The 26,933-nt window shown below is 36.6% G+C and overlaps 1 protein-coding gene across 6 annotated transcripts in view; it reads right to left on the reverse strand.

Moving 5' to 3' along the window:
• LOC105831779 (nephrin) overlaps positions 1-26,933 on the reverse strand; it is a 274,107-nt gene that overhangs the window by 3,089 nt on the left and 244,085 nt on the right. For 2 of the 6 annotated variants that reach the window (XM_028194115.2, XM_028194114.2), the window contains exons 11-15: positions 19,586-19,879; positions 16,906-17,220; positions 10,774-11,118; positions 1,987-2,268; positions 800-894 (exon numbers count right to left, since the gene is read on the reverse strand). In XM_028194115.2, coding sequence (XP_028049916.1) covers positions 800-894; positions 1,987-2,268; positions 10,774-11,118; positions 16,906-17,220; positions 19,586-19,879 — 1,331 coding nt within the window. The remainder of the gene's footprint in view (positions 1-799; positions 895-1,986; positions 2,269-10,773; positions 11,119-16,905; positions 17,221-19,585; positions 19,880-26,933) is intronic. The other 4 variants (XM_028194116.2, XM_036283081.1, XM_028194117.2 and 1 more) reach the window with 4 other exon arrangements.

Here is a 26,933-nt window from a genome sequence, read left to right on the forward strand (position 1 = left end):
GACCGCCTCGGACCGATTCCTCACTCACACATATATACGAAATTTTCTCTGAGGCTTTTTTCTTACACCAAAGCTTCTAGCTCATTTCTACAAGCATTTTATTATTCTTTCATGTAATAAGATTAGTGTGTACTAGTTATTTGTACGTACAGAGTCTTTAAAACTTATGTGTTACAGATGAAAGATATGAGGCGACTGCACAAAAATATAATTTTCTAACTTTTTTTGTTTTTTACATAATATTATAGGTAGGCACTATTTGTTATTGTCTATACTTTAATTCTGGAGAAGGATTTTTAATTTTATGAAATCAGTAAAAAAATAGGCTTAATTAAAAATAATAACGTTCAATCGATAAAACAAACGACTCCAGCATCCCCTTAATTGGTGAATTTTTTTATTACAACTGGGAAAAGGAAAGAATCGTAGCTGTAAAAAGTACATAATTAGAGAAGTATTTAGGAAAATGAAAATCTTATACAACAGTCAGTTTGATGTGTGTGTGTGTATAAAATAAAATAAAATAGATAATTGTTTAAAAATAGATAAATAAATACAAATTGTTAATCGTAGCTCAATTTTTTTTAGAAAAAAAATATCATCTAATATCATAATAAGATATAATCTAAAAAGTTATCTATAAGTTAATTTAAAAAATATAGCTTTTTTTCAATTAAATAGACAATTTTCAATTTTTATATCATAACATATTTAGTTTCAATGAGATTCGTTAGTTATGTTTGTATAAGTAAACATGTTTATAAGTAATAAATTGTGACGTTTAACAGATTGAACTTACGTTGTTCGTCGTTGATAAGGTATTCACTTCTGAACGTTGCTGCTGCAGTACATATCGCGGTGATGCACTTTTGCATAATTCCGCATACGAATTTTCTACAATACAATAAAGTACTGATACAATCATTGTTATTTCGTCGCATTATTAAAATCACATACATGCGTTACAACTGATTATTAAATTAATGTTGCAATTCTTTCTTTGAAAAAACTTTGATCGAAAGATCGTTTTCGCAATTTATTTCATCTAATATTTTTTAAAAACAGTTTATAATTTAAATTTATTGAATCTTTATAAATATGCATGGCTAAAGAATAAAAAATTAAGATTGAATTTTCGTGAAAGACAGTTATTTAATTTTAATAAATTGTAATTAGTATGAAATCAATTTACTTACATTAAAACACATGAAAAATATTTTGTGAAAACGATCTTTAATCTGATAATTGAATTTTGAAGCACTGATTAATTCTTTTGCGCTATTTGATGTGAAATTAAGCATAATTAGGAGATAAAATAAAAAGATAAAATTAATTAAAGTCAAAAGCTTGTTTTATTATAAACGTTTTTGTATTTAAATAAATCGCTATTATAGTGTTCTTATTGATTAACAACAGTAATCTATTAGTATCTGAAAGATTGTTCTTTACCACAGAAAAAATATTAGCATTAATTCATTGTCTCATATGTGAGAAAACAAAATCTTTTTTTAAAGAGTTTGATAATCTTATTGAACAAAATATTACACTTTTATTTCAATATTATAACTGTCATCTAAAGAGCACGATATTAAAAAATTATAATTCTTGATTTAAAGATTTTTATTATTTTCTATCTGATGTTTTTTTCCCTTCACTCCACATAAAAATTATTTTTAAATAAGATTGAATTTTTTATTTATAATGCATTCTTAAAAATATATTTGTTTGATAAAATATAACATAAAATTTCTTCATGTGAGCAAGTTATGTCTGTTCAAGATTACCAAAATCTTTAAAGATTTTTCATATGAATAAGAGACAATAATTGTAGATATAAGACTAATTTTTTTTCCCAGTAGAAAAGCAGTCTAGCGGTTAATAACGAGAGCGATTTGTCTTACACATGGGTACGTTTATCATGCAATCACCGGATAAACCAGATCGAGGAGCATGCTGCGAAGCGGAGTGACAGGTACTCTCGCCTACCGTTCGCGTGCGGTATTATATCGGGATTCTTCTCGAAGCTCTCGATGCTATCGGTACTGAGGGGCAAGGTCGACGATTTGTCATGCGGAGACGAGGTGCCGGTTCCTGACGCCGCGAGATTCGCCATGCCGCCGTCGTCGTGAGAGTCCTCCTGAGATCGGGGTCGATAGCGGAGCTTGACAGCCAGCACGATCACGAAGATCACCAGAAGCAACCCCGCTGCGGCTCCCACCACGGCGCCCAATAGTGGACCCGACAGCGACAGCATAACTGGTGTGAGGGCTGCAAATTGTGTCCAATTGTTTCGGGGCGAATACGAAGAAAGGGGGAGGACAATAGCGGAGAGTGGTCGAATTTCGCGAAGGAAAGTAAAGTAGTTGCAATAACGCTTCCTTGAATTTTACTGGAACTGGAAATGCTCGCATTGTGTCGTTCGACCAAAAAGCGCAGGAAACATTATAATAATATATATTCGTATAACTTTTTTCCTTCTAACGAGAGAGGGAGGGAGGGAGGGGGAGAGAGAGAGAGAGAGAGAGAGAGAGAGAGAGAGAGAGAGAGAGAGAGAGAGAGAGAGAGAGAGAGAGAGAGAGAGAGAGAGAGAGTTTTCGCAGAAAATGTTCTATTTAAACTTAGGTTAAATTAAATTGAATAAATTAAAGAATATACTTTTATTTTTCTCCGAAGATGCTGCAAATAATCTGTTCGTTCTTTAATTATAAGGAATAACGGCATTATTTTGCGTCTTATCTTTACGAATAGAGAAAACTTTGATGTCTTTTATCTTGCTTATTTAAAAAAAAAAAGTGTTAACAAAACAACATTGGATAGAAAATGCGATAAAACGGCGATGAAAAGAACTGCATCGCTACGTCGTGATTTCCTCATGAATGACGATTCGATTATGGATAAAGCATTTTTCGATACAAAAGCGGCTTTAGTGTAATCCTTATAGAGAAAGCTCTGAGTTTTGTTTACAGTTTGACTACTTTTATCGCGACTGACCGAATCAAGACAATCGCGTTGCCAGATCAGATTTGCGAGAAATCAAGTACAACGTGTTTGATCTTCCCAGTGGATTCGCCATGTCTTTCTCACGTAATCTTTTCCTTTACTGCTGCCGATTACAATAATTTTGTTGACGATAACTAAAAATAATTATTCATGTCGTTGATTTATTATACAAGTGGTCTTTTTTATTATGTACGCTAGAAAAAAATACGACACGAGCTCGTAAAACAAGAAGGGAAAAAATATGCGCGTCTCGCGTGTCGGAAATATTTATAGGCAAGTGTCGCGCGTAAATTTATAAATGCAAATTATGACAGATTGTGACAATCGCGTGAGCTAATGCACGTGCACTCGCTTTAAGCCCGTATTAAACTACGCATTGAAGATCGAGAATTGCGAGTTGAAAATTAGAATTCAACCAATCAGAACAAAACTAATTAAAATTATCTAATTGATAGAATTTTAATCTTTGATTTGCAATCCTCAATATCCATTGTATTGTCTGATGAGGCTTTAAAGTAAAGTCTCAGTAATCGGACGTACACCTATATCTGGTGTTATTTTTTTAATTAAAATTTAAAATTTAATTGTGATCAAAAGAGAATTGAAGGCAGAAAGGGCAGAAAAAGAGTTAAAAAAGATAAAACTTGAAGCGGTGTCAAGAAGTTTGTTGTAAAGTTAAAGTATTATATGTGTAAAATGTTTAATTAATTTAAAATTGATAGAACTATAAAAATAAACACATCACTCCAAGTATTATTTTTTTACGCCATTCTTTCTCATTGAATGAGGAATCAGTTGCAACATTTTCATTTTTTTTTTAATGAATAGATTTTTCTAATTGTAACCAGTTTATCATGAAAAATGATTTTTATATCATTTTATTTTTAACTTCTCGTTATTATTATTATCTATATCACTTGTGCTTTCAATTTTTGATTTAATTTTTTGCCTATTTATTTCAACAGTTTATTACTTTTGACTGATTAAGTCTATCTATATTTATATTTCGGTTCACTGATAACTTCGTAAATATAACTGAATAAATTCGTAATGTATTGCATTAATTTGATTATACGTACTAATAAATTACAATTTTACATTTTAATTAAGTTCATTTTTTGTCCTTTCTTAATTCTCTTTTGCTCAGCTAGTTTCAAACGTAAATTGATACTCTTAATTATAATATTTAAATATTTAAAATTATATTTAAATTTTAATAAAGAGAGTATTTAAGATCAATAATAAGTTTTTATGTGGATGTCCAGTTACACAGACGTTTATCTTAAGGTGTTACTCGACAAGAGGAAAGCTCGAAAAAGCTTGAAGAAGGCAACATTCTTTAATTAAAAGAGAGAGAGAGAGAGAGAGAGAGAGAGAGAGAGAGAGAGAGAGAGAGAGAGAGAGAGAGAGAGAGAGAGAGAGAGAGAGAGAAAACGAGCGACGACGTGAAATGTATCCACGTTTTTGACCGCGAGGATCTTAACGAATATCTTTTTTATTCACGTGCGATTAAAGTCCGTGGAAAGTGTAGCTCGCAACATAAATCTAACTCGGAAGCAGAAACACTATGCCGCAAGCGAAGCATCCTAGAAGCATTCTGTATTCTTCTGATACATTGGGAGTATGCGCGATAGGTACGTGTGTGTGTGTGTGTGTGTGTGTGTGTGTGTGTGTGTGTGTGTGTGTGCAGGATGTGCGGTATGGACCGTAAAATGTGTGGTCGTAAAAAATGCGCACATATAAGGTTTCTCTTAGCTGCGACGCGCGCGATAATAAAGGCAGCTTCGGGTCGGAATCTACCTACGCGGTAGCATTCTTGGGGTTTATCACGATCTGCTCGATTTATGGAATGCAATGAGAATTTATAACGTCCCCCTCCCCCTCCCTCCTACGTATCTTAGAGATAATCTAATTATATTGCGCCGGCGTTGTTGCTTCCCGGCTGTTAATATCCATCCGAGTATCGCTAAAAATTTGAATCATTCACTCGCATAAAAAAGGGGGTAAAATAACGGCAAATTAAAATTCTCTACATTCTACCCAGGTTTTTATATCCGGCGTATAGCTTGTGTTAAAAAGCTTCATTTTCCCCGTTTGTAAACTTTCAGTTATTTTCGCTTTAAACGTGTGATGATCGTAAAATTGAAACTTGATACGGAACTCGTTCTCGCGATTAAATATTAGTAGAGATTCGAGTGTAATATAGCTTTGCGACTTTTTCGGCGAGTGCCAAATCCGCGCGCGGTATTATCGTAAGAGGTAAAGCCGGGATTCGTGGAAAAATAATCCCTCTCAGATACGCGGTCGTCGAGTGTTTGCGCAGATCATAGATCATACAACCGCATTAGCAATGAATTTGGGATTCAAATGCACTCCATTCTGAACTCCGGCGGTACACTCAAGTTCGAGGCTAATCAAAACCCACTTATATCCGCGAACTCTGTTAAATGAATGCCTCTCTGGCACTCGTCCTTGTTCCGGCTCCGTTCCTTTCTCCTCATCCCTTCCTCCTAAGGTAATATTAAAGCCAAGGATGCGTCAACATTCGCGACCATCAAACTAAGCTAATGACGATTTGAATTCATGCCTTTGTATGCGCGTGGAAAATCTATTCTGTCAGACTTGCGAATCTTCAGATAATCCCTCTTCATTTTTTATTTGAACGCAGAGTTTCAGAGAACAGTAGCGAGAGATCATAAACAAAAATTCTTTACGAGTTTATATACGTATTGAAATAATATAAATCAGAGAAGATATTTTAGTAGTACTAAAATAGACGCGAAGAAGACAGACTCGACTAAAAATTTTAGTGTTTGCAAAAAAAGTGTATCAGTTTTTTTATTAAGCTTGCAAAGCACTGTCTCCTCTGATAGTGTGGAGTAATACAATAAAAGATAACGATAGTAATAAAACAGTAATTCATTGATTATGCCGAGAAATCATGAAATATTTACTCTCTGACAGAAAAGAATGGTCAAATGAGATAAATAAAAAGAATGTCATGTAAGTTTCGTGAGATATTCAACAAAAAAATAAAATCAAGCGGCAATGCGATACGAGCACGGTAAGTAGAGCGCAACAAATTTAAGGTAACGAAAATCGTAAATGAACAGTTTAATGTATGCACGTTTCGGCTCTTTTTTGGGGCTTTCTTCAGCAATAGAAAAAAGAAGAAATAGTTAATCAATAAAGATACATAAAGATAAATAAAGAGACAAATAAAAATGTAATAAATATTAAAATCTGTATCTAAATATAAGATAATCTTCACTTTTTTAGATTCATATATGAAAAGAAACGTCTTTGAAGTTTAAAATGCTTATATGTTTATATGAAATGTATATTTACAGCTTCTTAAAATAAAGATTTTAATATTTATTACTGACTTCTTTATACGTAGTTTGTTTATTTTACCACTCCTATTACATTGCGTTGAATAATACGAGCTTAATCAAATATATATTTTTTTGATCACTCTTTGATTTTTTATTAATTAGATTTCGTAATATCTCTTGCATCTATCATTTTACACTAGATTTCTCAAGTGAAGATTTTCTCAAATGCGTGACACATAGCGATTAAAATTTTGAAAATCGGCCAAAATTCTAAAAAAGATAATCAATTCGATTATTAAACTTGAAAATTCTTTAAATTTTAATTTGCGTCGTAAATTCTAATAAATAAAAACGTTTTTCTTTTGCATGTTATTAGTTTGCACAATAATTTTTGTTAAAAAATTTTTTTAATATAAAAAGTTGGAACAGGAATTTTTAATAATTAGCTGAAAACTTCACAAATAATAGAAAATAATATGTATAAAGACAAAATATATAAACACCAAACAAAATGAAATATTATCGAATCTGAAGAGATCATGAATCAAAGTGTTGCCACAAAATTGTATTATTATTGTCATAATATCAAATAATGTACTATAATATATATCTGTAATATCATGTAATGTACATACATTCAACATTTATTGCAGCTTGTCGCAATTGAGTGTTTTTGGATTAAAAACTTTTTTAACTAATTGTAAATCCATGTTAATTATCTACAGCAAAATTTAATTATACGGCGTTTGTGCAAATAAACAAATTTGAAAATAGATATAAACAAATTTAATAAAATTTTCTTTCTCTCTCAACCCTTTGCAACGATATAAATAGTGCAGCAAAAAACCGTTGGAAAAACTGAACAAATTTTATTCATCTTGACTTTTGATCTTTTAACATCCTTCGTTAATTAATTTGACTCATATTTTGCCTCGGTGAAGCTAAATTCTTAGATATTTATTAGTAAAAACAAAGTTTGAAAAAGTTAAGCTACAATATTTTTGAAAAATATTGTAGGTAGAAGACCAACACTGTAATATTATAAAGTAAAGTTTGCTACGCCGATTTAATATCCGCTTACTTAATAATGAGATATGCGCGCAATCTGCGTATAATATTCGCTGAATGTCTACGAAATTTCCGTAATGATACATGAAGCGGGATAAATGTAGCCGTCTTTGAACATGAGATTAATTTAAATTAGATCTTCCGAATTTATCCCGGACTTGTCTTACGAAACATCTCACGATACAATGGATGGATGGCGAACAAATCTCTGGTGCATGACTCGAGCTCTTCGTGCAATAACGCCGCGTTCCGTTCCGCGCGTCACTTGTGCGTGCAGCTTCATTGTCTTCGAACTTAAGCCGCTTTTGGTGACCTTATCTATTAATTTGCGAAAGATTAATTGAAAGCGCCGTTCCTGAAACTACTCCCTCGTGCTACACGTTGCCTCGCAGAATCTACTTCATTCGGGAAGCTTAAGATTGTTTGATCGTAGCAGCCTGTTGTATAGGCGACCGTATAGCGGAAACATTGTATAAATAAATGAAACATTAATAATTATACATTAACGCGTTTAAAATGACGACAAAGTCTACAGATAGCGTAAAATGTATTTTGCAGAATGCGAACACACACGTTGGCAAGTTTAAATTTTATTAAATTAAATATATGTCAATGCGCGCGTGTCAAGCAGGCGACTGACCGCACATTGAAGTTTTGACATTCAAGTTATTGACGTTTCCGTTTCCTCCCGATAACATTTCTCGTGATACTTGAGAGAAGTTTACGTACATCGTACCGCGCTGACGATCGAACTGGAAGATCAGGCTTGGCCACAGAGCAATTTTGGATGAATGCTTCTCGACAGGATTTACACGTACAGGCGGTCGCCTTAGCGGTATCCCTTGGAAACAAGTTCTTCCGACTTTGCTATCTCGTGCGCGTGTTAACTGTTCGAGGGATACGCCAAGGGTAAACCGACTTCCGTCAAGAACGCGGTGAAACCTTCAATTATCTGTGCCAGTTATCTTCACGGTGTCGCCCGTAATATCGCTATGTGCATATTTAAGTCTGGCAATGAGAGTGCAATGCAACAATATAATCGCACTTAAGTTCGATAATATGCGCTGCATATAAATTGTTTGCTAGCGCAGTTGGTAGACAAAGTTATAGCTCTAATTTTTGATAATGTCACTTTTAGTTATATAGAGGCATCGCTTGAACTTCTAAAAATGTTTCGTAGAATAGAACATAAAAATATACCACCTAAGTAAATCATTTCAAAATTTATTATAACTTCACGTGCGTGTACTTTTTAAAATAATTTTATTAAAACAGCGACCATGTTGATTTAATATGGTATATTTTATGTTAAAGTTAATGAATATTTTTCTCATTTATGTCAGTTTTCACTTGCATGGATATGTGGTAGATACAAAATCGATAAAATATTTTCACATGACGAGCAAAGTATTTATAATACGACCGATTGTAAAATATAATTACTTTAAAACAGCTCTCTCTAATTGGAGTTGCACAATATTTTTTAATATTTGATACGCGCGCGCCGCAAAAACATATAGCGAAATTAGATTTCTTCATCTCTCATTATGTCATATGTTAAATGTGATTAATATGTAGCAAGAAAATGAAGAGAAAATAATCATGACGCGTCAAAATGATCACATTAACACGCTTTAGTAAATAAAAGTGAATTTGATATATAAATTCACTTTTATTTCTTTGACGTTTTAAATATTACAGCACAAGTATTTGTTGCATTTGAATATGAATAAAGACTCATTCCTTTGAGCAGTTTTAATTAAATGTACGACGGTGACATTTCATCAACAGACTGTAACGTTTGCTTCTCGCTAAACCTTATATTAAAAAATAAATAAATAAAAATTCATAATTAATTAACATGCAAAAGCATCAGCAGCGCTTTTCATATAATACAGACGTACGGTTTCTTTCTGTATGTTCTAAGTTATACGTAATACAGGAAAATTAACGAAATAAACATTCACGAATACGTGCGAGAGAAATTTGCAAGCGAAAGTTTGAATATAAGGAAATTTGAAATGATATAATTGCAATAATTGTCTATGTTAAAACAGGTGATAACAATACATACATCTAGTGATTGAATCAAGGAGACGCTTTCTACAACGGTGACCACGTAGCGTAACGCGTTTTTTTTTTTTTTTATGTTAACACGGATCTGGCGCATGCAAGATCTGACCGTATCGTACAAAACAGCGTAACAATATTTTACAAGTCAATCGCGAGGTTCCCTGGTGATTGCCTTTAACTCGATGGTTCGAGCTTCTCGATGGACACGGGGGAGGGGAAAAAAACTTGTGTTACGTGCGCAAAACAAATATGCAAATTTTCGAGATACTTCGTGATGAATTTGCCAAAGTGTTGACCTGTCGAGTGGTTTCCACTGACTGAGCATTTTCATCGCGAGCGAATTGTTGTGTAGAACGCGAAGTTCGTTTCAGCACGCGTTGCACGATTCGCGAATGAAACGTTTTTCTGTACAAAGCATTCGTCGCAACCGCTTTCACCGACCGCACGGACCGTATGAGACCAATATTCGTTAATAGGAAGAAAATTTACTATCTATTCAAAGTAAAGGCATATAAAAGGATAGTCAATTTCCGAGCAATTTCGTGTTTCTTGCTCAAAACAAGAGTTGCAGAATATTATAAACAAAAATTCACACAATAGGAGAATCGATGGCCACTTTTAATCGTTATTTCATCAATTTTACAGGAGAGTATTATTTCCTGATTCACTAGAATAATGCTTCGTTCAAAAACTGAGGGAACGGAAACAAATGTGACGGAGCGCGAGGGATTATTATACTACTGCACAACATGGAATCACAAGAAGCAATCACAGATTGCAAATACAAGCGGATGTGGTCGAAAGGTGGAAAATAAATTTACTACTTGGGTTTTCACACATGACTAGAAATGAAATATAAACATCGCAGACCAATAATCTGCTTACTCTTATTTAATTATTGTATTTTACTGCGATGCTTGTATTTCTATTACCGAGACATAACTCGTACAACGTAAGAATTCGGGAACGGTAGTATTCGAAAAAATGTAACAATTTCAAACACTGATAACAGAACGAATACACACTCGATATAGATCTCGCGGCCGCGATATGACAGCAACTCTTCTCCAAGGCGTCAGGGAGAAGAACAATTTGAATTGTACAAGCGGTAAAGGAAATCGACGCGATCGATTTTCGTAGCTCGCTCGACCATAACGGCGACGTCGCTTATCGCTACCGCGATGAGCTCTCGTGCAAAAAGCACCGTCGTGGAAGAGTAACGGGGGAGGGGAAGGTTGAGGCCACAGGGCTTAGAGGGTTGGTTGGTAGGACGATCCATTGTGTATCTGGGCCCTACCTGGGTAACGTTGGTGCTCCTTATTGGTATTACCCTCCTGTACAAAGTGACTGAAGAGGACCGTCGCGTCGCTCATCGCTTGCTCCGTCATGATTCTGAGGGACAGCATGAGGCCGGAATGGCTCCGGTCGGCCGGCAGATTCGTCACCTCGAGCATTCTCGGCGTCAGGCTCGATGAGGACGCCAGCAGATGCCTGGTGTCGGCGTCGAAGACCTGCAGTACGTAGATGGCCGTGTTCGCGTCGACGTATTCGCTCTCGGCGCAGCTCACCCGCACGGTCGTCCGGCTCTCCTCCCGGATCGTGCAATTCTCCGGCGAGGGTGGTTGCGCCAGCTTTTCACCTGCTACCGGAAGTGGCACAACACACCAGCCTCAGCCTTCGTCTAACTGACTCGCGAGAGCGCGCGGGATGGGATTGCCGGACGGGGGATAGGGGGAGCTTCGACGGCAACGCGTGGTCGAGAGGTGTTTTTGACAGTAGGGAGATGTACGTGACGTACGGTGAGTGAATGAATGGCAGAAGATTTACGAGTGGATTATAGCGATGGTAATAAGCTTGTTTTGAGCAATGAACTTTGGGGGGGGGGGTAATCGGCGAGCTCGTGTCATGTTACAATTGGAGAGAAAGATTGACGAATAAACAGTTTAAAATGTTCTCATTTGTATAGACGTGGGAAACCGAAGAGGTGGAAATTAGAACTTACAATTTTGTCATAAAGAAGGAAATTCAATCGCAGGCGATGTCTCCTTTTTTTTAAGACTTCATAAATCTCCCGCACAGAAAAAAAAAGATAATATAGCCAATAACATATGTAATTGCGGGCTGCCAACTACATAAAATACTCAATACAATAATATTTACTGTTGATGCAAGTACAATGTTGATACTGCAATAGCATATATTATTGTATTGAGTATATCTGTAGTTGGCAGCCTGCAACTACATATCTTATTGGATATATTACTTTTTTTTTTCAGTGTGATAAAAGATACGCATCAAGATTATCGATATTCAAAGATCTCAAAGTTGAAGAACACGCTTTTACATAAAATCACGAAGAGTAGAGTTTCTCTTAGTATATGTATAATCATATCTTTCCTTTAAACATTGTTATGAACAATTAGTGTCGCTAATTCAATCTATTTATATTTTGTACGGTTATATTTCTTTAATATTAAAAAAAATGTTTGAACTCTTTTAATCAAAGCGATAGAAATAAAATAGTTTGGTGATTTTTTTTTATTAAAATATACCAAATCATCTATTATAAAAATAATAGATATTCGAAAAATCCACGTGTTTGTTAATGTTGAAATTGTCAAAAGGTTTGTTCACAAATTTGTCCACGATTTATATTTATAATGCTAATTACTTTCTGATTTTCGTACGACGGGTCCTAAATTGGATTTGTCTTTGAAAGGATTGATGGGCCGCGGAAATAATTGGAATTTTTCGCTTCGGTAATTTACGGCAATCCATCGAGGAATCGCTATCAAGACACGTAGTACACCTGAACGAACGGAGCTTAATCAGTCGTAATATTGCCTCCCCTCCCCCCCACCGTAATGCGTCCTCGCGTTTCCGCGAGTCTGATGGCGCGCGAGAGATCTCCTCGAGAGAGCTCGATCACCCCGATGGATTTCCATGAAATGTGCCAATCGTTCGTCACGCTACACATCGACGTATTTTAATGCAAAACGTCAAAATGCAATCGATACCTGCCAGTCATCGTGCGAGACGAACCGATCCGCGCGCGTATTTTTGTCATTTTTATCACCGCGAAAGCTGCCATTCGATGGTATGTAGTCGTTTTAACGCGTGCTACAGCTTTTATATTGCGCGAGCAAAGTGTATCTTTTTCCGCCTTTGTCCAAGCTGAATTTGGAGTTCAACAATACATAAAGAGTTCCCTCACACTTGCTTTTTATTAATGTACAGTTTTCAGCTCCCGTAACGAGAAAAATTCCGGACTCGCGTTTCCTATCTCGCCAGTACGATTCGTGGAACGAAGTTTGATTGAATATTTTAGAAACGTATACACCTATATGGTAGAATCAAAAACGGAAGCAAAATTGTGGCGCTTTTGAAAGCTCTTTTTTTTTTCCTTTTGCAAGGGCAACAAACACGTATCGCCAGGTCTTGTTAGTTCAGGCGGCGGCGAGATCGGATATAAATCGGACGAGAGTAGCGTAAGGAACGGCGATTTGTAACGAAGGAGGGCCAGCTGACGCGAAATACGAAAGCCTTTTATAGTCTGGTTTACCCGTATCTCGGATCTACCTGCAGTCCAGCGGTGGCCGCAGTGGAGCGGATAAACGGCGAGGCCGACAGGTTCCGCAGCCGCCTATTAGCCGCGCATTATTAACGCGCGTAACACCGCTTAACGTCTGTCTACGTGCCACCCATGGGTTAATCGCGAGCAATTAGTTAGAAGAATGTGGCAGAGCGGACCGAGGTCGCCGGCGAGCTTAAATTAGGTCGAGAAATTTGTTTAATGAGGTTACGGCATAAAGTTATCACCGAAAATGTAGCTCCCGTGACGCGGATGACTTTAGAAGCGCAGGCCAAAGTGCACGCCCAACAGCAAAAATTCTTCCTGCTTTCCTTTAAGCATCCCGATTAAAAGGAGTCATAACTTGCGCTTCGATTTTATTTAAAGTGAAATACTTAACATCAGAGAATAGGATGCACCAAATAAGTAGGAGAGTTGCTGAATACGCACCGATCGCCTAAATCATATTTCGTCGATACTTTATACTTTTATTTAATACAAACAATATTGACAAAAAAAATTGAATACTTGAGAATATGAATGACGCGTAGACAAAAATTTAATAGATTACATTTTGTTTTGTGCTAAAAACACTTAAAAAATCAGATGCAACTGATATGAATTTTTGAAGAATTTATACAAAGAATAATGTAATTACGGAATTTTTTATATTGCAAAAAAGATGAATTATAAAATATTTGTTGTATATATTGCAATTATTATGAAAAATTAAATAGTTATTTTAATAAAATCTGTCTAAGCGTTTTAAACGTTTAGTACTACACAAATTTTACGATAATATTAATAAATGCAAGATTGATAATAGCAAAATAATAATTAATATAAAAAATATGTAAATTGCAAAAATAAATTATATTAGTTTATTATTAACCTTTATCTTTTCATTATTTTATTTATTATTTATTAAATATCTTATTCTTTTCGATATAAATTATTAATAAAATAAGTATTATAGTTAAAAAATCCTTTTTATATTTGTAATTACTTTAATTTATAAATTTATGAAATAAATGCCTTCACATATGCACACACCTAAAGACAATATGATTTAGGCACCGGTTGTCTACACCGTATTTTTTATAGCATGTTGCATAAATGCTTATAATAAATTAATTTATTATTGATAGAAAGTTAAACATTGTAGTGAGAGGAACTCATCAAGTTACAGCTTAAGTAGTACGTATTCGGCTACTCTTCTCTATATATGCTTAAGAAGAGTTTGTCTTTTTATTAATTTACGTTGAATTCATGTGAAATAAATATCTATGTCGATAAATAATTATCAATAAATTCTGATAAATCAATAATATAAAACAAGTTTTTCTGCGGGGGACCAAAAACGACGAAATAAATGCATTTATTTTTTCGAGACAGCCCGTATATAATATTGATGCGTGGAGTTATTACTAATTATCTTGTTTATTTCGTCTTTGATTTAATATTAATTATCATCAATAATGATGGGAATAAAAAGGTACGAAACGGTCATTGATGAGCTATCATGCACCGGTGTCGGTGTACATCTAATTGCAGTACATTTCATAAATATTGTACGATCTGCTACGATCTCAATGCAGTTCTCTACGTAATTCTAATACGCTTACAGCTCCATATGACATGTGCTTTGATTGAAGTAAAAAGATAATACCGTCATAATGCCGAATAGACGTGGGTTTTGGACGGACGGATCCAATATCATCGTAACTCGTAAAAAATGTATATTTTTCGAAAGAGTACGTTTCATACACCAAAAAAAAATTTCATATATACATAATGCATGTATATTCTGCGAATATATTAGCGAAACATGACGCTTGCCCTCTGTATAACATTCGTGTTCTGAAAACTAATATATATAAACGCCGTTGTTGAAATATTTTGTAATCAGTTTTCTTTTTGCGACGGCGAACGAATGTTAAAAATAATATTATATAAAGCACTGTCGAATACCTCCAATAAGATGCAGAAAATGCCAGATTATTACATAATTTAGAAAGAATTTTTTCTTCAAGCAGCTTCTTTTAAAAAACTTGTTATAATATTTTTATTTTAAATACATTTTTTCATCTTTATTTTCAAAATTCAACTTTTTCGATTGTCATAATAACATTTTAAACAAATATATTATAATTTTTTTTTTCTAAAAAGAATAATAAAATCACGTCAAAATGCATTATAATACGCATTCTGAAAAAACGTATATTCCAAAGGAATAAATATATGTATATATTTTTTGGTTAAAATTTGTATTTACTGAAATAGACTTTGGATTTAACGAGTTGCTGCATAAAAAAGTAAAAAAAAAAAAAAAAGTCAGTAGAAGATATAAAAAATATATTTATGCTTTATAATTTTATCGTCGAACACGTGTTTCTCATCAAAGTTAATAAATTACCGTACGTCCCACTTATCAAATAAATTTGCTCAAATTCCTTATTTATATTATATTATTTTCTTACATTTCTGCCAAAGAGAGGGAAATTGAATTCCGCTATGATCTTATTACCGATTCAAACTTTTCCGTAGTGGTTTGTCTAACTCATCGGGCGGTAATGAGGAATATCTAGTACAAACTGCCCGGGATAATCTCGCGTGAATCAACACAAATGTACGATATTATGGGTCGTCCGCGCGTAATATACTCGTGAACTTTCATGCGGCCACTCAAAAAGCCGCTGAAATCGAGTTACGATGTTATTGCACGAGAGACATAGAGAGAGAAAGAGAGAGAAAGAGAGAGAGAGAGAGAGAGAGAGAGAAAGAGAGAGAGAGGATCAACATGTTCACACGAGCTCTACGATGCAAGGCCGTGCAGCGTAGCGAACAGTGCTCAAAATATTAGATCGATTCATAAGCAATATCCGTCTATGATGCTTCCTTTATATTCCACTTTCCGTTCATATTTCCCGCATGCATTTACGGCGCATTCATCGTTTTACATCGCGGTGATAGCGAAGCGTATGGGCGGTATTGTTACGGCATTCGCGCGATCAGCAGATACATTATAGACTACTCGATAAACTATATCGAATCTATTACGTCGAGATTGAGAAAATGTCTCACCGAGAGAGTGTAATTATTAAATTATGACAACACATTGCTTGAACGATGTTTAAAATCCTTGATTGTAAAAATGCGTTATAAATTAATAAAGTTAAATTTTTTAAATATACACTGAGAAAAATATCTAGTTAATAATCGTGTAACCAGAATTCTGGTTAATCTCGCCAGATATTTTTCTCAGTGTATCTTTAATAATTACTCACATATCCACAAAAATATTATATATGCGTACACAGAAAGAATATTGTTAATTTGATAAAATTTTCCAACTTGATTAAATTTATTCAGTTCAAATATTTAACTTAAATGCATAAAATATTTAAACTTTAATTCAAATATATATATACATACGTATATATTTGAATAAATACATAAACTGAAGAAATTTAAGTGATTTAATCAAATTAACAATTTTTTCTCAGTGTAGACTTTCATAATAATTGAGAAATACGTTTAAATCGATGACAAACAAAATACGTAAAAATATGTCAGAATTTGGAATAATTTATATGGTCATTAATATAGTTATTACTACTGTTAGCGTTATTGTTATTAAAGCAGCTTTATCGTAAGCGGTATTTCACTCGAAACACAAAGCCCCTTAAAACTCTCCACGGAACATCTCCCTTTCAAAATCGCTTAACGACACCGCACCGCTTCGGGATGCATCGCGAAGCTCACTTATGAATCGTCTAGTCAGATACATCGTGGACGACTTAATCGCGATCGATCGTTCTCCCCGGTACGTTTTGTGTTCGCGGCTGGACGACTCACCTGTTCGCCTCTCAGGGAGATTCAGGGTGGTGGCGCGAAAATGCACGGTCTCGCTGCGACCTTTGGCGTTAGTGGCGTAAATGGAAACCTCGTAGTTGCTGCCGGGATCCAGATTGCTGACGGAGAAAACCGGCACCTTGCTCGTCTGGTTGTAGACGGTCGTGGGGCCGCCGCTCTTGCCGGACCCGGGCTCACGGTCCACCTGCATGGTGAACTTTTGCGGCAGGCCGCCGTCAAAGCCCTCAATGCATTCCACGTAGATCGAGTCGGTGGTTTGGTTTAACAAGGAGCAGTTGTGCGGCGTGTCCGGGCGGCCTGTTGGATTTTCGCGCGCGCGAACAGCGTCAATATAACGGATACACGGATTTCTGCGTGTCGATTAGCGACGTAATTAGCGAACATGAATAAATGCCTAATTGGCGAATTTGAAGGGTATCCTACGTTATCGGGGAGAATAATTTCTAGCCTGAGGTGGAAGTGATTCCCGCAAATGAACATGATGGTGGAAACTGTACGTGGCAAGAACCGTGTTAATTAAATACGTAATTATATTTGGCTTGAGGATGTAATTTGATTCAACCGGAATTGTTTAATTGAGAGAAAGTTTTTATTTACTCTTACAATGTCTATATACTTTATACTGTATATTTGACATAAATTTTGATGTGACAAAATTGATTTCAAGTGTCCGAGAAAAAAAAAAGATATTACTACATATATCCACTTAAAACTGCTGCAGCGTTCAGTCTTTTATTTGTACGCGTAGGGTTGTGTACGTTTAAAGATCACTTTAAAAGCTCTCGGTAAAATAAAACAATTGTCTATTTTAGACGAAAATGAAGCTTTCAAAAAAGCTGCTGACACAGCAACTGGCTGATGGCAACGCGCTTCTAGATTTAATCGCCTCTCATCGGCCGATACGAGTTTAGTTTGAATTTTCGTTTTTGTCCGAGCGACTACGCTGGTACTCAAATTGACATGTCCCTTTTGCGCAATGTTCACTTTAATGACGGTTTTTATCGCACGTTCCAGTAGTTTAGTACCAAGCGAAGTACTAAAATGCGTTTGTCACGTATTGATGCGCCCGTCTACGACCCACCATCTCATACGACCACGATCTTTACGAACCAGGGAGATCTTCTATGGCGAAGATTCTTCCGCGATGTGTGTGAAAATGGTTGCATGCTCCCTTAAACCCGTTTGCACGCGAATCTTTATGCTCAGTGTGGCGATAAAAATGCGACGACATCTCTTTTCAATGTTTTGAGAGAATACGAGTTTTCCTGATAAACTATATTATCCTACATTAAATTAACCTTCAAAATGCAAAACCGTATAGTAATACTATATATGTGCCGACAATTCGAGATGCACAATTTAAATAATAATCGTGGAAATTGCATAACGTCTTCAAAATATATCAATATAAAAAAATTATAATAAAAGTTATGATAACTTCTTGCTTTTACATTTTATTTCTCAAGATAGTTTTTTTGTTAAATGCAAAGTTACATGGTAAAAAGTAAAGAATTAAGTTAGTGTATTAGTAAGGAATTTATAAATTTAATATATTCAATATATTCAAGAATATAAATTCAATGTTTACGAAACATTATAATTCTCCTGTTGTTATGTGATAACAAATGCAAATGTAAAATAATAACGGCAACGCACAAATATAAATATATCGTTTTAACCGATCGATGTTAATGCTTCTAAATTAATTCAGGCTCCTTTTCTTATTTTAAATAATAGTTCTTTATTAACAGTTTCTGATTTATTCTTGAATATTTTGAAAATAAAGTATTGGAAGCAAAAAATTCGAGGGGCACGTCGAGATCTATTGAAGTTACATTGAGTCCCCTTTACGGTTTATTGAGATGCCGATAATTCGATAGAGAACGCGTTGCATTTATAATTCAGCGGATGTCGGATGGTAGTGTTTCGACGACAAGAAGAGTAAATGCATCGAATCTATCGCGAATGCGCTTTTCAAGAGTTTCGGAACGGCACAACATTCGTTTCTACTAAAATCGATTGTCGTACTCTAAAAAGTTGTGTCGCAGCTGCAACGTCATCGAAAGATTTATTTCTGTCTTCGTTCCATTTGATTTATCGTCACCTGGCGACGACGATGTTAATATCAGCGATCGCGCAAGGTCCATAGAAAAATAATCAAACGTCACATCATTTATATCAATTTATGTAATTCTTGTAATTTGCATGTTTGCGTTTCGATTCAATCATCGTGTTTCAAAAAATTCAAAATGCACGGCGCGCGATTACGATTCAATTCAGAAAATACATTCCATTTATTGCGTTATTTAATTATGCCACTTTAGACATTTGCATATGATATACTTTCGGCGAAAATTATTAATTATTTCGTAATTGGTTTCAAAACACACGTTGCGCAGCAATTGCAATACGAAATAACAGATATTATCACGATATACTCAACTGTGAAAACCGCGTCTGCATTTCAATATTAATTCTCACCTACGGTACGCGAGATAAAACCGCTTGGAGATGAATCTAAGAAGATCGCCGCGTAAATATCCTTTTGTCAAATCGATCGAAGCGAAGAGGGTGAGCGCGCGAATTGCGAGGACACCGGGAGACGTATGTGGGCCAGATCCTAAGCAATTTTTCCGACAGTTCAGCGAGGTCGAGCACTTACCAGCTGGCACGATATGGTAGACGCACGGCTCGAGCTGAGTGCCCTGGTCATTGCTGCCCCAGCAAAGGAGAGTGCCGTAGTCCAGCTCGGTCATCGGTGTGTAGGAGGCTGTCGAGCGTGTACGGTCGCTTGTGACGTGCGCCTGAGGTATGTCCACCGCTTCCATTGTATTATTGAATTTCCAGGTGAACGATACTTCCGGCGGGTTCGCCTCCAACTCGCAGGGGATCCTCACGGTCTCCTGTCGCGCCACGCCGAATACTTTCGTCTGCCCGTGCTGGCATACCGGCACGACTGAAAATGTAAATGTTTGCTCGTGCCGTGAGAATATAAGCTTCGGGCCGCGTGAGTTTATCTTGCGCGAGAGCATCATCGCGATGATAAACATCATTCGACGGCGGGCGCATACGATATGTATTTCGCGACATGCCGTATGCCTCAATTGAATTTCAATAACTTTCATGTGGAGCACGTGGCTAAAGAGGACGTGGAACGATCCTCGCTGCTGCTTTCCAATTACGATCGTTAGAGATAATAATAATAATAAAAATGCGAAGTCTGGTAAATAATCAAAGTTACCTAACGTTTAAGAATAATTTTGTGAAATAATATTAATTAAAGAAATGGAATAGCACAGTGTGTTTTTAGTTTATTAAAAAAAATATGTAACGTAACATTTAAATAATATAATAATATTGAGAATATATTAACAATTTTTTAAGTTAGAAATGCAGAGATGCGGCTGATTGTCTGCTTCACAATGAGTGCCATTCATCTATCACTAGGTGCATCTAGTAACATGATTACATCTTTTCATCGGTGATCTGTATTGGGGAATGATCGACATGTATATTCTAGTATACGTCGAACGCTAATACGATTATTAAGCACTACCCGTAATTAAGCATTAACGATGGAATTCATGTCCCCGCACCATTCCCGAGTTTCGTGTCAACCTCAGTCGACACGGTATCTGATATCGCCGTAATATACATAATACGTAATATACATGTACATATCCTGTAATCTACATATTGCAATAGTGCGCCATTAGTAGAGCATGTCTTCATTGTTCAGCCAAGGGTGGGAGGCACATTTCGCGCATGTTATTCACTATTTTCTTCCATTATGTTCTCCGCCCGGAAACGGTTACCAACATCGTTTCACAATTCATGGCAACTGAAAGTACATTGTTACCTACTCGGTAAGAAAATAACCCCCCGGTTGCACGCCGCGGGGGGAAAAAAAAGTGGGAAACGTGCATTCTCAAGTACTTTGCGAACTATTCGCGCAGCAGTTCGCAAATGAAGAAACTGTATAAGTTTTAGATATTCCTACACTCTTCAACATACCAACTTTCTCTATCATAATATGAAAATGATAATAAAGTTTATATCTATGAAATAAACTTTATATACTTAGACTATATACTGGAAATAAAGGTGGAGGATTCGAGACTATGCATTGTATGATCTTCCTGTATATAATTCTATGAAAGACATATCTTTTCTGAAGCCATTTGACAAATAGACAGTTTTGACAAATGGATTTCGAATAATTGAGTATATCTTGAAAAATGTATGTATTAGATGAAAATTGTTCGAATTATATATATTTCTTAAAGCTATATTATAAAACTGTAACAATGTGACAATTAAAATAAATAAAAGAAACATAAATCTTCAATTACGAATTAATTTATGGTTAAAATAATTCTCATTAGTGTAAATTTAACGAATAAACATTTAAAAAAGTTAATGTTAATGCAAACAGTAAGTACTATTTTAAAGAAAAATTATTCAATAAAATGGAAAATTAAGTGTTATGTAATATATATGTATTTAAAAATTAAGCATATATCTCAGTGGTCGAGATTACACTAGACACTTAGACACGTGTCCCGGAAAGTCCTAAGTTCATTCCGTGAGTGAGATGTTAATTTTCGTAACAAGGCAAAAGTAATTGAATGCTTGTTAGAGTCAATTGTTAGCATCAATTGATTATCAACTTAATATTGTGATATTACTATTCTCGTTCAACTTATAATTGTGTTTCAAGAGCGAAAATTTATTTAGCATAAAGTTTGATAAATTTGAAAAGGTATATAAATATAAGAGATATCAGCACGAAGAGTTAGCTATGACCGAATAAGTTTCATTATTTACATTTTTATTCGAGTTTTAAACTGGAAAGATTCACTCAAGTGTAATATGAGAATGTTGTACAACATCCTACGAATTAAAATAGTTCTTGCTTATAGTTATTACGCATCCGGATGCATTTGAAGGCGTTCATCAACGACCCCGAGGTGCGCGATCGATCGTTATCTCCGGCAGTATCTGCAATTGACATTCACTTCCATGGACGAAAGAAGATATTCGGTGTAAGCTGACAAAGGATCCCCTGCGACCTCGACTCAGAACGGAAGACTAGTCCGTCTCGTCTGGAAATTCAATAATACTTTGGACGTGGAAGTGGAGAGCCGTAGAGCATGCGGGATATCCGGCGCACATATAGAGACTAGACCCTTCATTGATTAGATCAGTCATAAAATTCCGGACGGTATCCGGTGCCTGCGTATTGCATCCCCTTTGTACTTTGCACAGTTGTCGAAAGGAGTCCGATCTTGGGGATGCTTGGAATGCTCTGGACAACGTCTTCCTGCCCGTACGTTGCACAAAGTTATACGAAAGGCGAACCTTTGTCCTCTTACGGCGATCGTTGAAAAATATCTTAAGGATGTTATAAGGTTGCAATAAAGGTCACGAGGTGGAGCGTTACACGATTATGTGCTAGGAAAGCGAATTCACCTTTTGTGACAAATGCGATTCCGTATTTCTGCATGTATGCAGATATCGTGCATTCGCTACACGTTCTACAATTCATTGGAAATTTATTGTATAATATATTTCAAAAGGACATTTTTCTAAAACGCCTCGAGAAAGATGCCTTACTATAATTTGTCCGTTAGGGCAGTTTGGAAAATAATATACGTTCTTTCGTAAAAAGAAAAAAAATATTAATTCAATTGTGTAATAAAATATATTTTACATAGAAGCTAAACTTGATTTACTTTGTATCTATTCTTCTTTTATTTGATATTTATTTTTACCCGCATTTCATGTTATAGTTAATTTAATACACGATCACCAATACTGGAATATCACTTTCCTTTGAGATGATCTTTCTAAAAAAGTAAAACTTTGAACATAAATATAAACTGGAAAGTGTCTTTAAATATCTTAAAATTTATCTTAAAGACTAAATGTAATTACACCTCTTTTTTCTTAAGTGTTAAGAATATCCTGCTTGGACAGATTTGTTTTTCTGGTATAAAAGTTATAAGAAGTGGTATGCATATTCCCTTGAACATTTATCTTAATAACGAGCTTTATAAATAATCGAATAATATTAATCATTTATCGCGTCCCCCACTTTAAATCTTTTATCGACTCGCGCGGAAATATTAAGAAAGAACGAGCCACTTCGTATATGTTGCTCTGTACTGTAATACTTGAAAATATGCATAAACTTACGGAAATAAATGAATATAAAAGTTTGTCGAGAAAAATTTCGAATGTTCAAGAGCGTGTACCGCGAGGAACTTGTAGAATACATCGGCGAAATGGACTTTCATAACATAACACTGGAAATGCAAAGTGCAGATTTTTACATGTAAATTGTCGATGATGGTTAAACTCGACATGCGCACAACGCATGTACGCGGTCACCGCATATGCCGTTTTCGAGAAAGGGCTATGAGCTTCCGGGCTAAGAGGGAACTCTCTCTAAATCGGAATCAGTGTATTATTCATTGGAAGACAGTGAATCTGATTTCAGTGCTACACTTATAACTGTATTAATCAGTAATACATGCACTGCCTTTTAATGCTAATATACCGATTCCAAGAGTATCACCTTTTTATAATCACTGAAAGACAGTAATTTAAATATTTTATTGATAATTACAGTGAGATTTCACTTATTCAGAGATTTGGAGAGCTTCTCTTTCTCTTAAGGTGGTCCTTCAAGATTGAAGATCGTGGTTTCTACTTATTGCATGTTCTCATGCATGCTCCATGATGCTAACTGTCTTGGCAAAGATATTCTCTGTGGTTTTACCTTCCGAGAGATAATTAATTAAAAATTTGAACCCTGGGGCGCAGGGAGCAGAGATGCGCACAGAGTAGAAAACATTTTGTATTTTCGTTATAACCAATCCTGGTTAAATTTTTTGTGTTAAATTTTTAACATGTTCAAATATTAATATAACACATTATGTTATTTGAATATTTTTTAATATGTTGTTAGATTAATACAATTTATGGATAAATAAGCAAATAAAAAAATATTTTAAATAAATTTCAAGATAAAATGTTACTGTATTAAATGTTAGTTTTGTTAAAGAGGTATGTTTCCATATTTCGTTTTCGAATCGTATTAAAATACTACATTTCTTGTTAATTTTAAAAATAATATTTACGTTACTGTCTATCAAAATTTATTTTGTGTTAAATTAACACAAAAATTTGAGTGGACTGTTTGGGACATGCGGTATATGTTAAATGTAATACCAACTGCGCGACTCTTACGACCACCACAGAGAGCTCGATTCGATCATTTTATTGTCTCAAAAAATGTCAAACAGAATTTCTTTCTGCTCCCTGACAAAAGCATGCATCGAGAACGAGTACATCGCGATACCGCGGAAACACAGAATGTGTTGCGATCGATGGTCGAGGCATTGACAATAACCAATTAATGCCGGTCATTAAGCATCAGTGACAGATCGCTCACGCCAAGCGTCCGTGCCAGATATCGAAATGATATCTGCGGCGTGGATGCATAATTCAACGGGCCGCAATATCGGCTGCGTCGTGAAAAATGCACGTCGATCTGTCGCGCGTGGATCGCATGGACATACGCGTAGAAACGAAATATGGGGGCGAGCAGAGAGGGGGGAGGGGGGAAGGAGGGAAAAGGGAGGTACGCTTTTTGTTCTATTTGGGAGAATTCGGGCGGTCCATCTCGATTATCTATGAGAGCGAGTCGACGTGAGGGGTGTAACGTATCCTAAATATTTCGGAACTGCAGAGATGTTTTAATCCCAAACACGTCGGAAGGTTCTTTTTGCTTTAGATTATAAGAGCTAATACAGAATTACTCTATTTTTTGATAATTCCTTTCTCTCTGCACGACATGTAGTCTCGCCTCGCACATAATTTACATATACGAATAATTTTTTCTCATAAAATATACAACCTTATCTCTTCAATAATTTCTGTTTCTTAATAGAAAAAAATAATAAATATTGATTGAAAGCTTAATAAAAAATCTAGTAGAAAATGTTGACAGTTCTAGATTACATCGTGTGATCATCGGTCACAATCATTTTTAATCTTAATCTTCAGGTTTTAAAGAAAGTTCAATTTGTGAACCGCGGTACAATTCTCTTGAAACAATTAAGGACTTGATATTATAGGAGGCAAAGAATATCCTACATGCGCATAAAATAGATTCAATTTCAAATAAGAGTCTCTAACACCCCAAAAACACCTCTCCACTCGAATATAACGTGTACGCACGCTATTTATTTAACTGGGAAAGGGACGTCTTGTTATTACGCGAGCGCTTAACGAACTTCTCGCGCTCTTAGGAGAGTAAAATTACATACTCGACTATATATATATATATATATATACATATTATACATGTATAAAGTCTGTTAAAGTCTTTCCGAGCGAGCCTGACAGCAAGTATACGTCTGTAGAACACGCGCGGGGGGACGTCGACCCGCGGAGTTATCGGATATCCTGCCGTCGACAGATTCCTTAGGAGATTTAACGGTACATTAGTCCCAGGACATCCTACACAGGCAACGGGAGGGGAGGGGGTGAGGGAGGGGTGCGCCCAGGCACGGCATATTATTCTATGTTTGCGGTATTTGCGTCATGAATCTTCGTCGATCGCAAGTTCGTGCCGCAACAACGTGGTGTACATCATCGCCGCCGTTGAAATTCGTAAGAACGTCGCCGGGGCGTAAGTATACGTCACGGGGAATTTATAATAATAATAATGTACGGCGTGCGTGTACGTGCGTGCGGACGGGCGGGCGAACGCCGCGTGCGAGTGGCTATTACGTCAAATAACGAAGATTTATGCCCGCGCCGTGGCGGCGACGACGACGACGACGACGACGACGACGACGAGGACGACGAGGACGACAACGACGAGGACGATGTTGTAGATATAATACACAGGTTGCGCGGGCGGGCCCGCGGCGCGCGACTACATCGAGATATTATATGGGCCGAGCGTGTGGCCGGGACTTGCGGGATGATACATGTGTGTCGATGCCTCGCCTAATCAGATACATTAATTAGCTGGCGTTAATGGAGCCAGTTAGATACGCGCGCGCGCGCGCGCGCACCATGTGGCCGATCAATGGATCTTCGACGGAGCGTTATCGAGCGTCGTATCTCACGCGCGATGACTATCGGCGACTATCGGCGCGACAAGGATCACGTCTCCGCGGGCTCTTGGGGAGGGGAGAGGGGGTGCATTCCCGAAATGTTCAGCGCCGGAAAAATCTCGTCGAGAATTTTATCTTAATCCGAATACCTCCCCGATTAATTCGGAGCGTTAATGAAGCCGTCGGTCGCGCGCAATCGCACCGCCGCGCCGCGCCGCGTCGAACGCTATCGAGCGACGCATCTTCGACGGCCGTCAGGGTAATTATCGGGCGACGTGAGCCGCGCGGCTGCATCTCCAACACAATGGCCCGTCCCTTGAGATATTAATACAGTGAGTAATTAATTCGCGCCGCATTCCACCGGGGGAATCCCTTCCTGCCGCCGTCGCCGCCGCTCCCGGAGACTGAACTGAAGAATCGCTTAAGGAATTCCGCCGCAAACCATCACCTAAAACGTCGCCCGGCGGCGGGCGACGGCGTCGGCGTATTGTTAAGGATTACAGATGGGTGACGTTACGTATCGATCGATCGCCATCCGGGCGACGTCTTGGCTCGGCTTTTTTCGCGCGACTACATAATCTATCCAATCTATCACGGCGAATAAATCAAAACGCCCCGGCGAGAAATCGAATTCACTTTTGCAGCGCGAATAAATGTCCGGGCCCCGGCGGCTGCGATAAATTCATTGACATATTTCATTCGACGGCGACGGCGGCGGCGGCGGCGGCGGCGGCGGCGGCTGCATTCCAGTTTGTGCCGTCCGTCGTGTAATTAAATTACAGCGGGCGGAATCTAAAGTTAGCGAAACGAATTCCGCGAGAGCGCACGTATTGTGCCCGATAACAAGCCGGCTGACCGATGACGTACGTATCTACT

The sequence above is a fragment of the Monomorium pharaonis genome, chromosome 2 (assembly GCF_013373865.1).
Source record: "Monomorium pharaonis isolate MP-MQ-018 chromosome 2, ASM1337386v2, whole genome shotgun sequence".
In the NCBI taxonomy this organism is placed as follows: domain Eukaryota; kingdom Metazoa; phylum Arthropoda; class Insecta; order Hymenoptera; family Formicidae; genus Monomorium; species Monomorium pharaonis.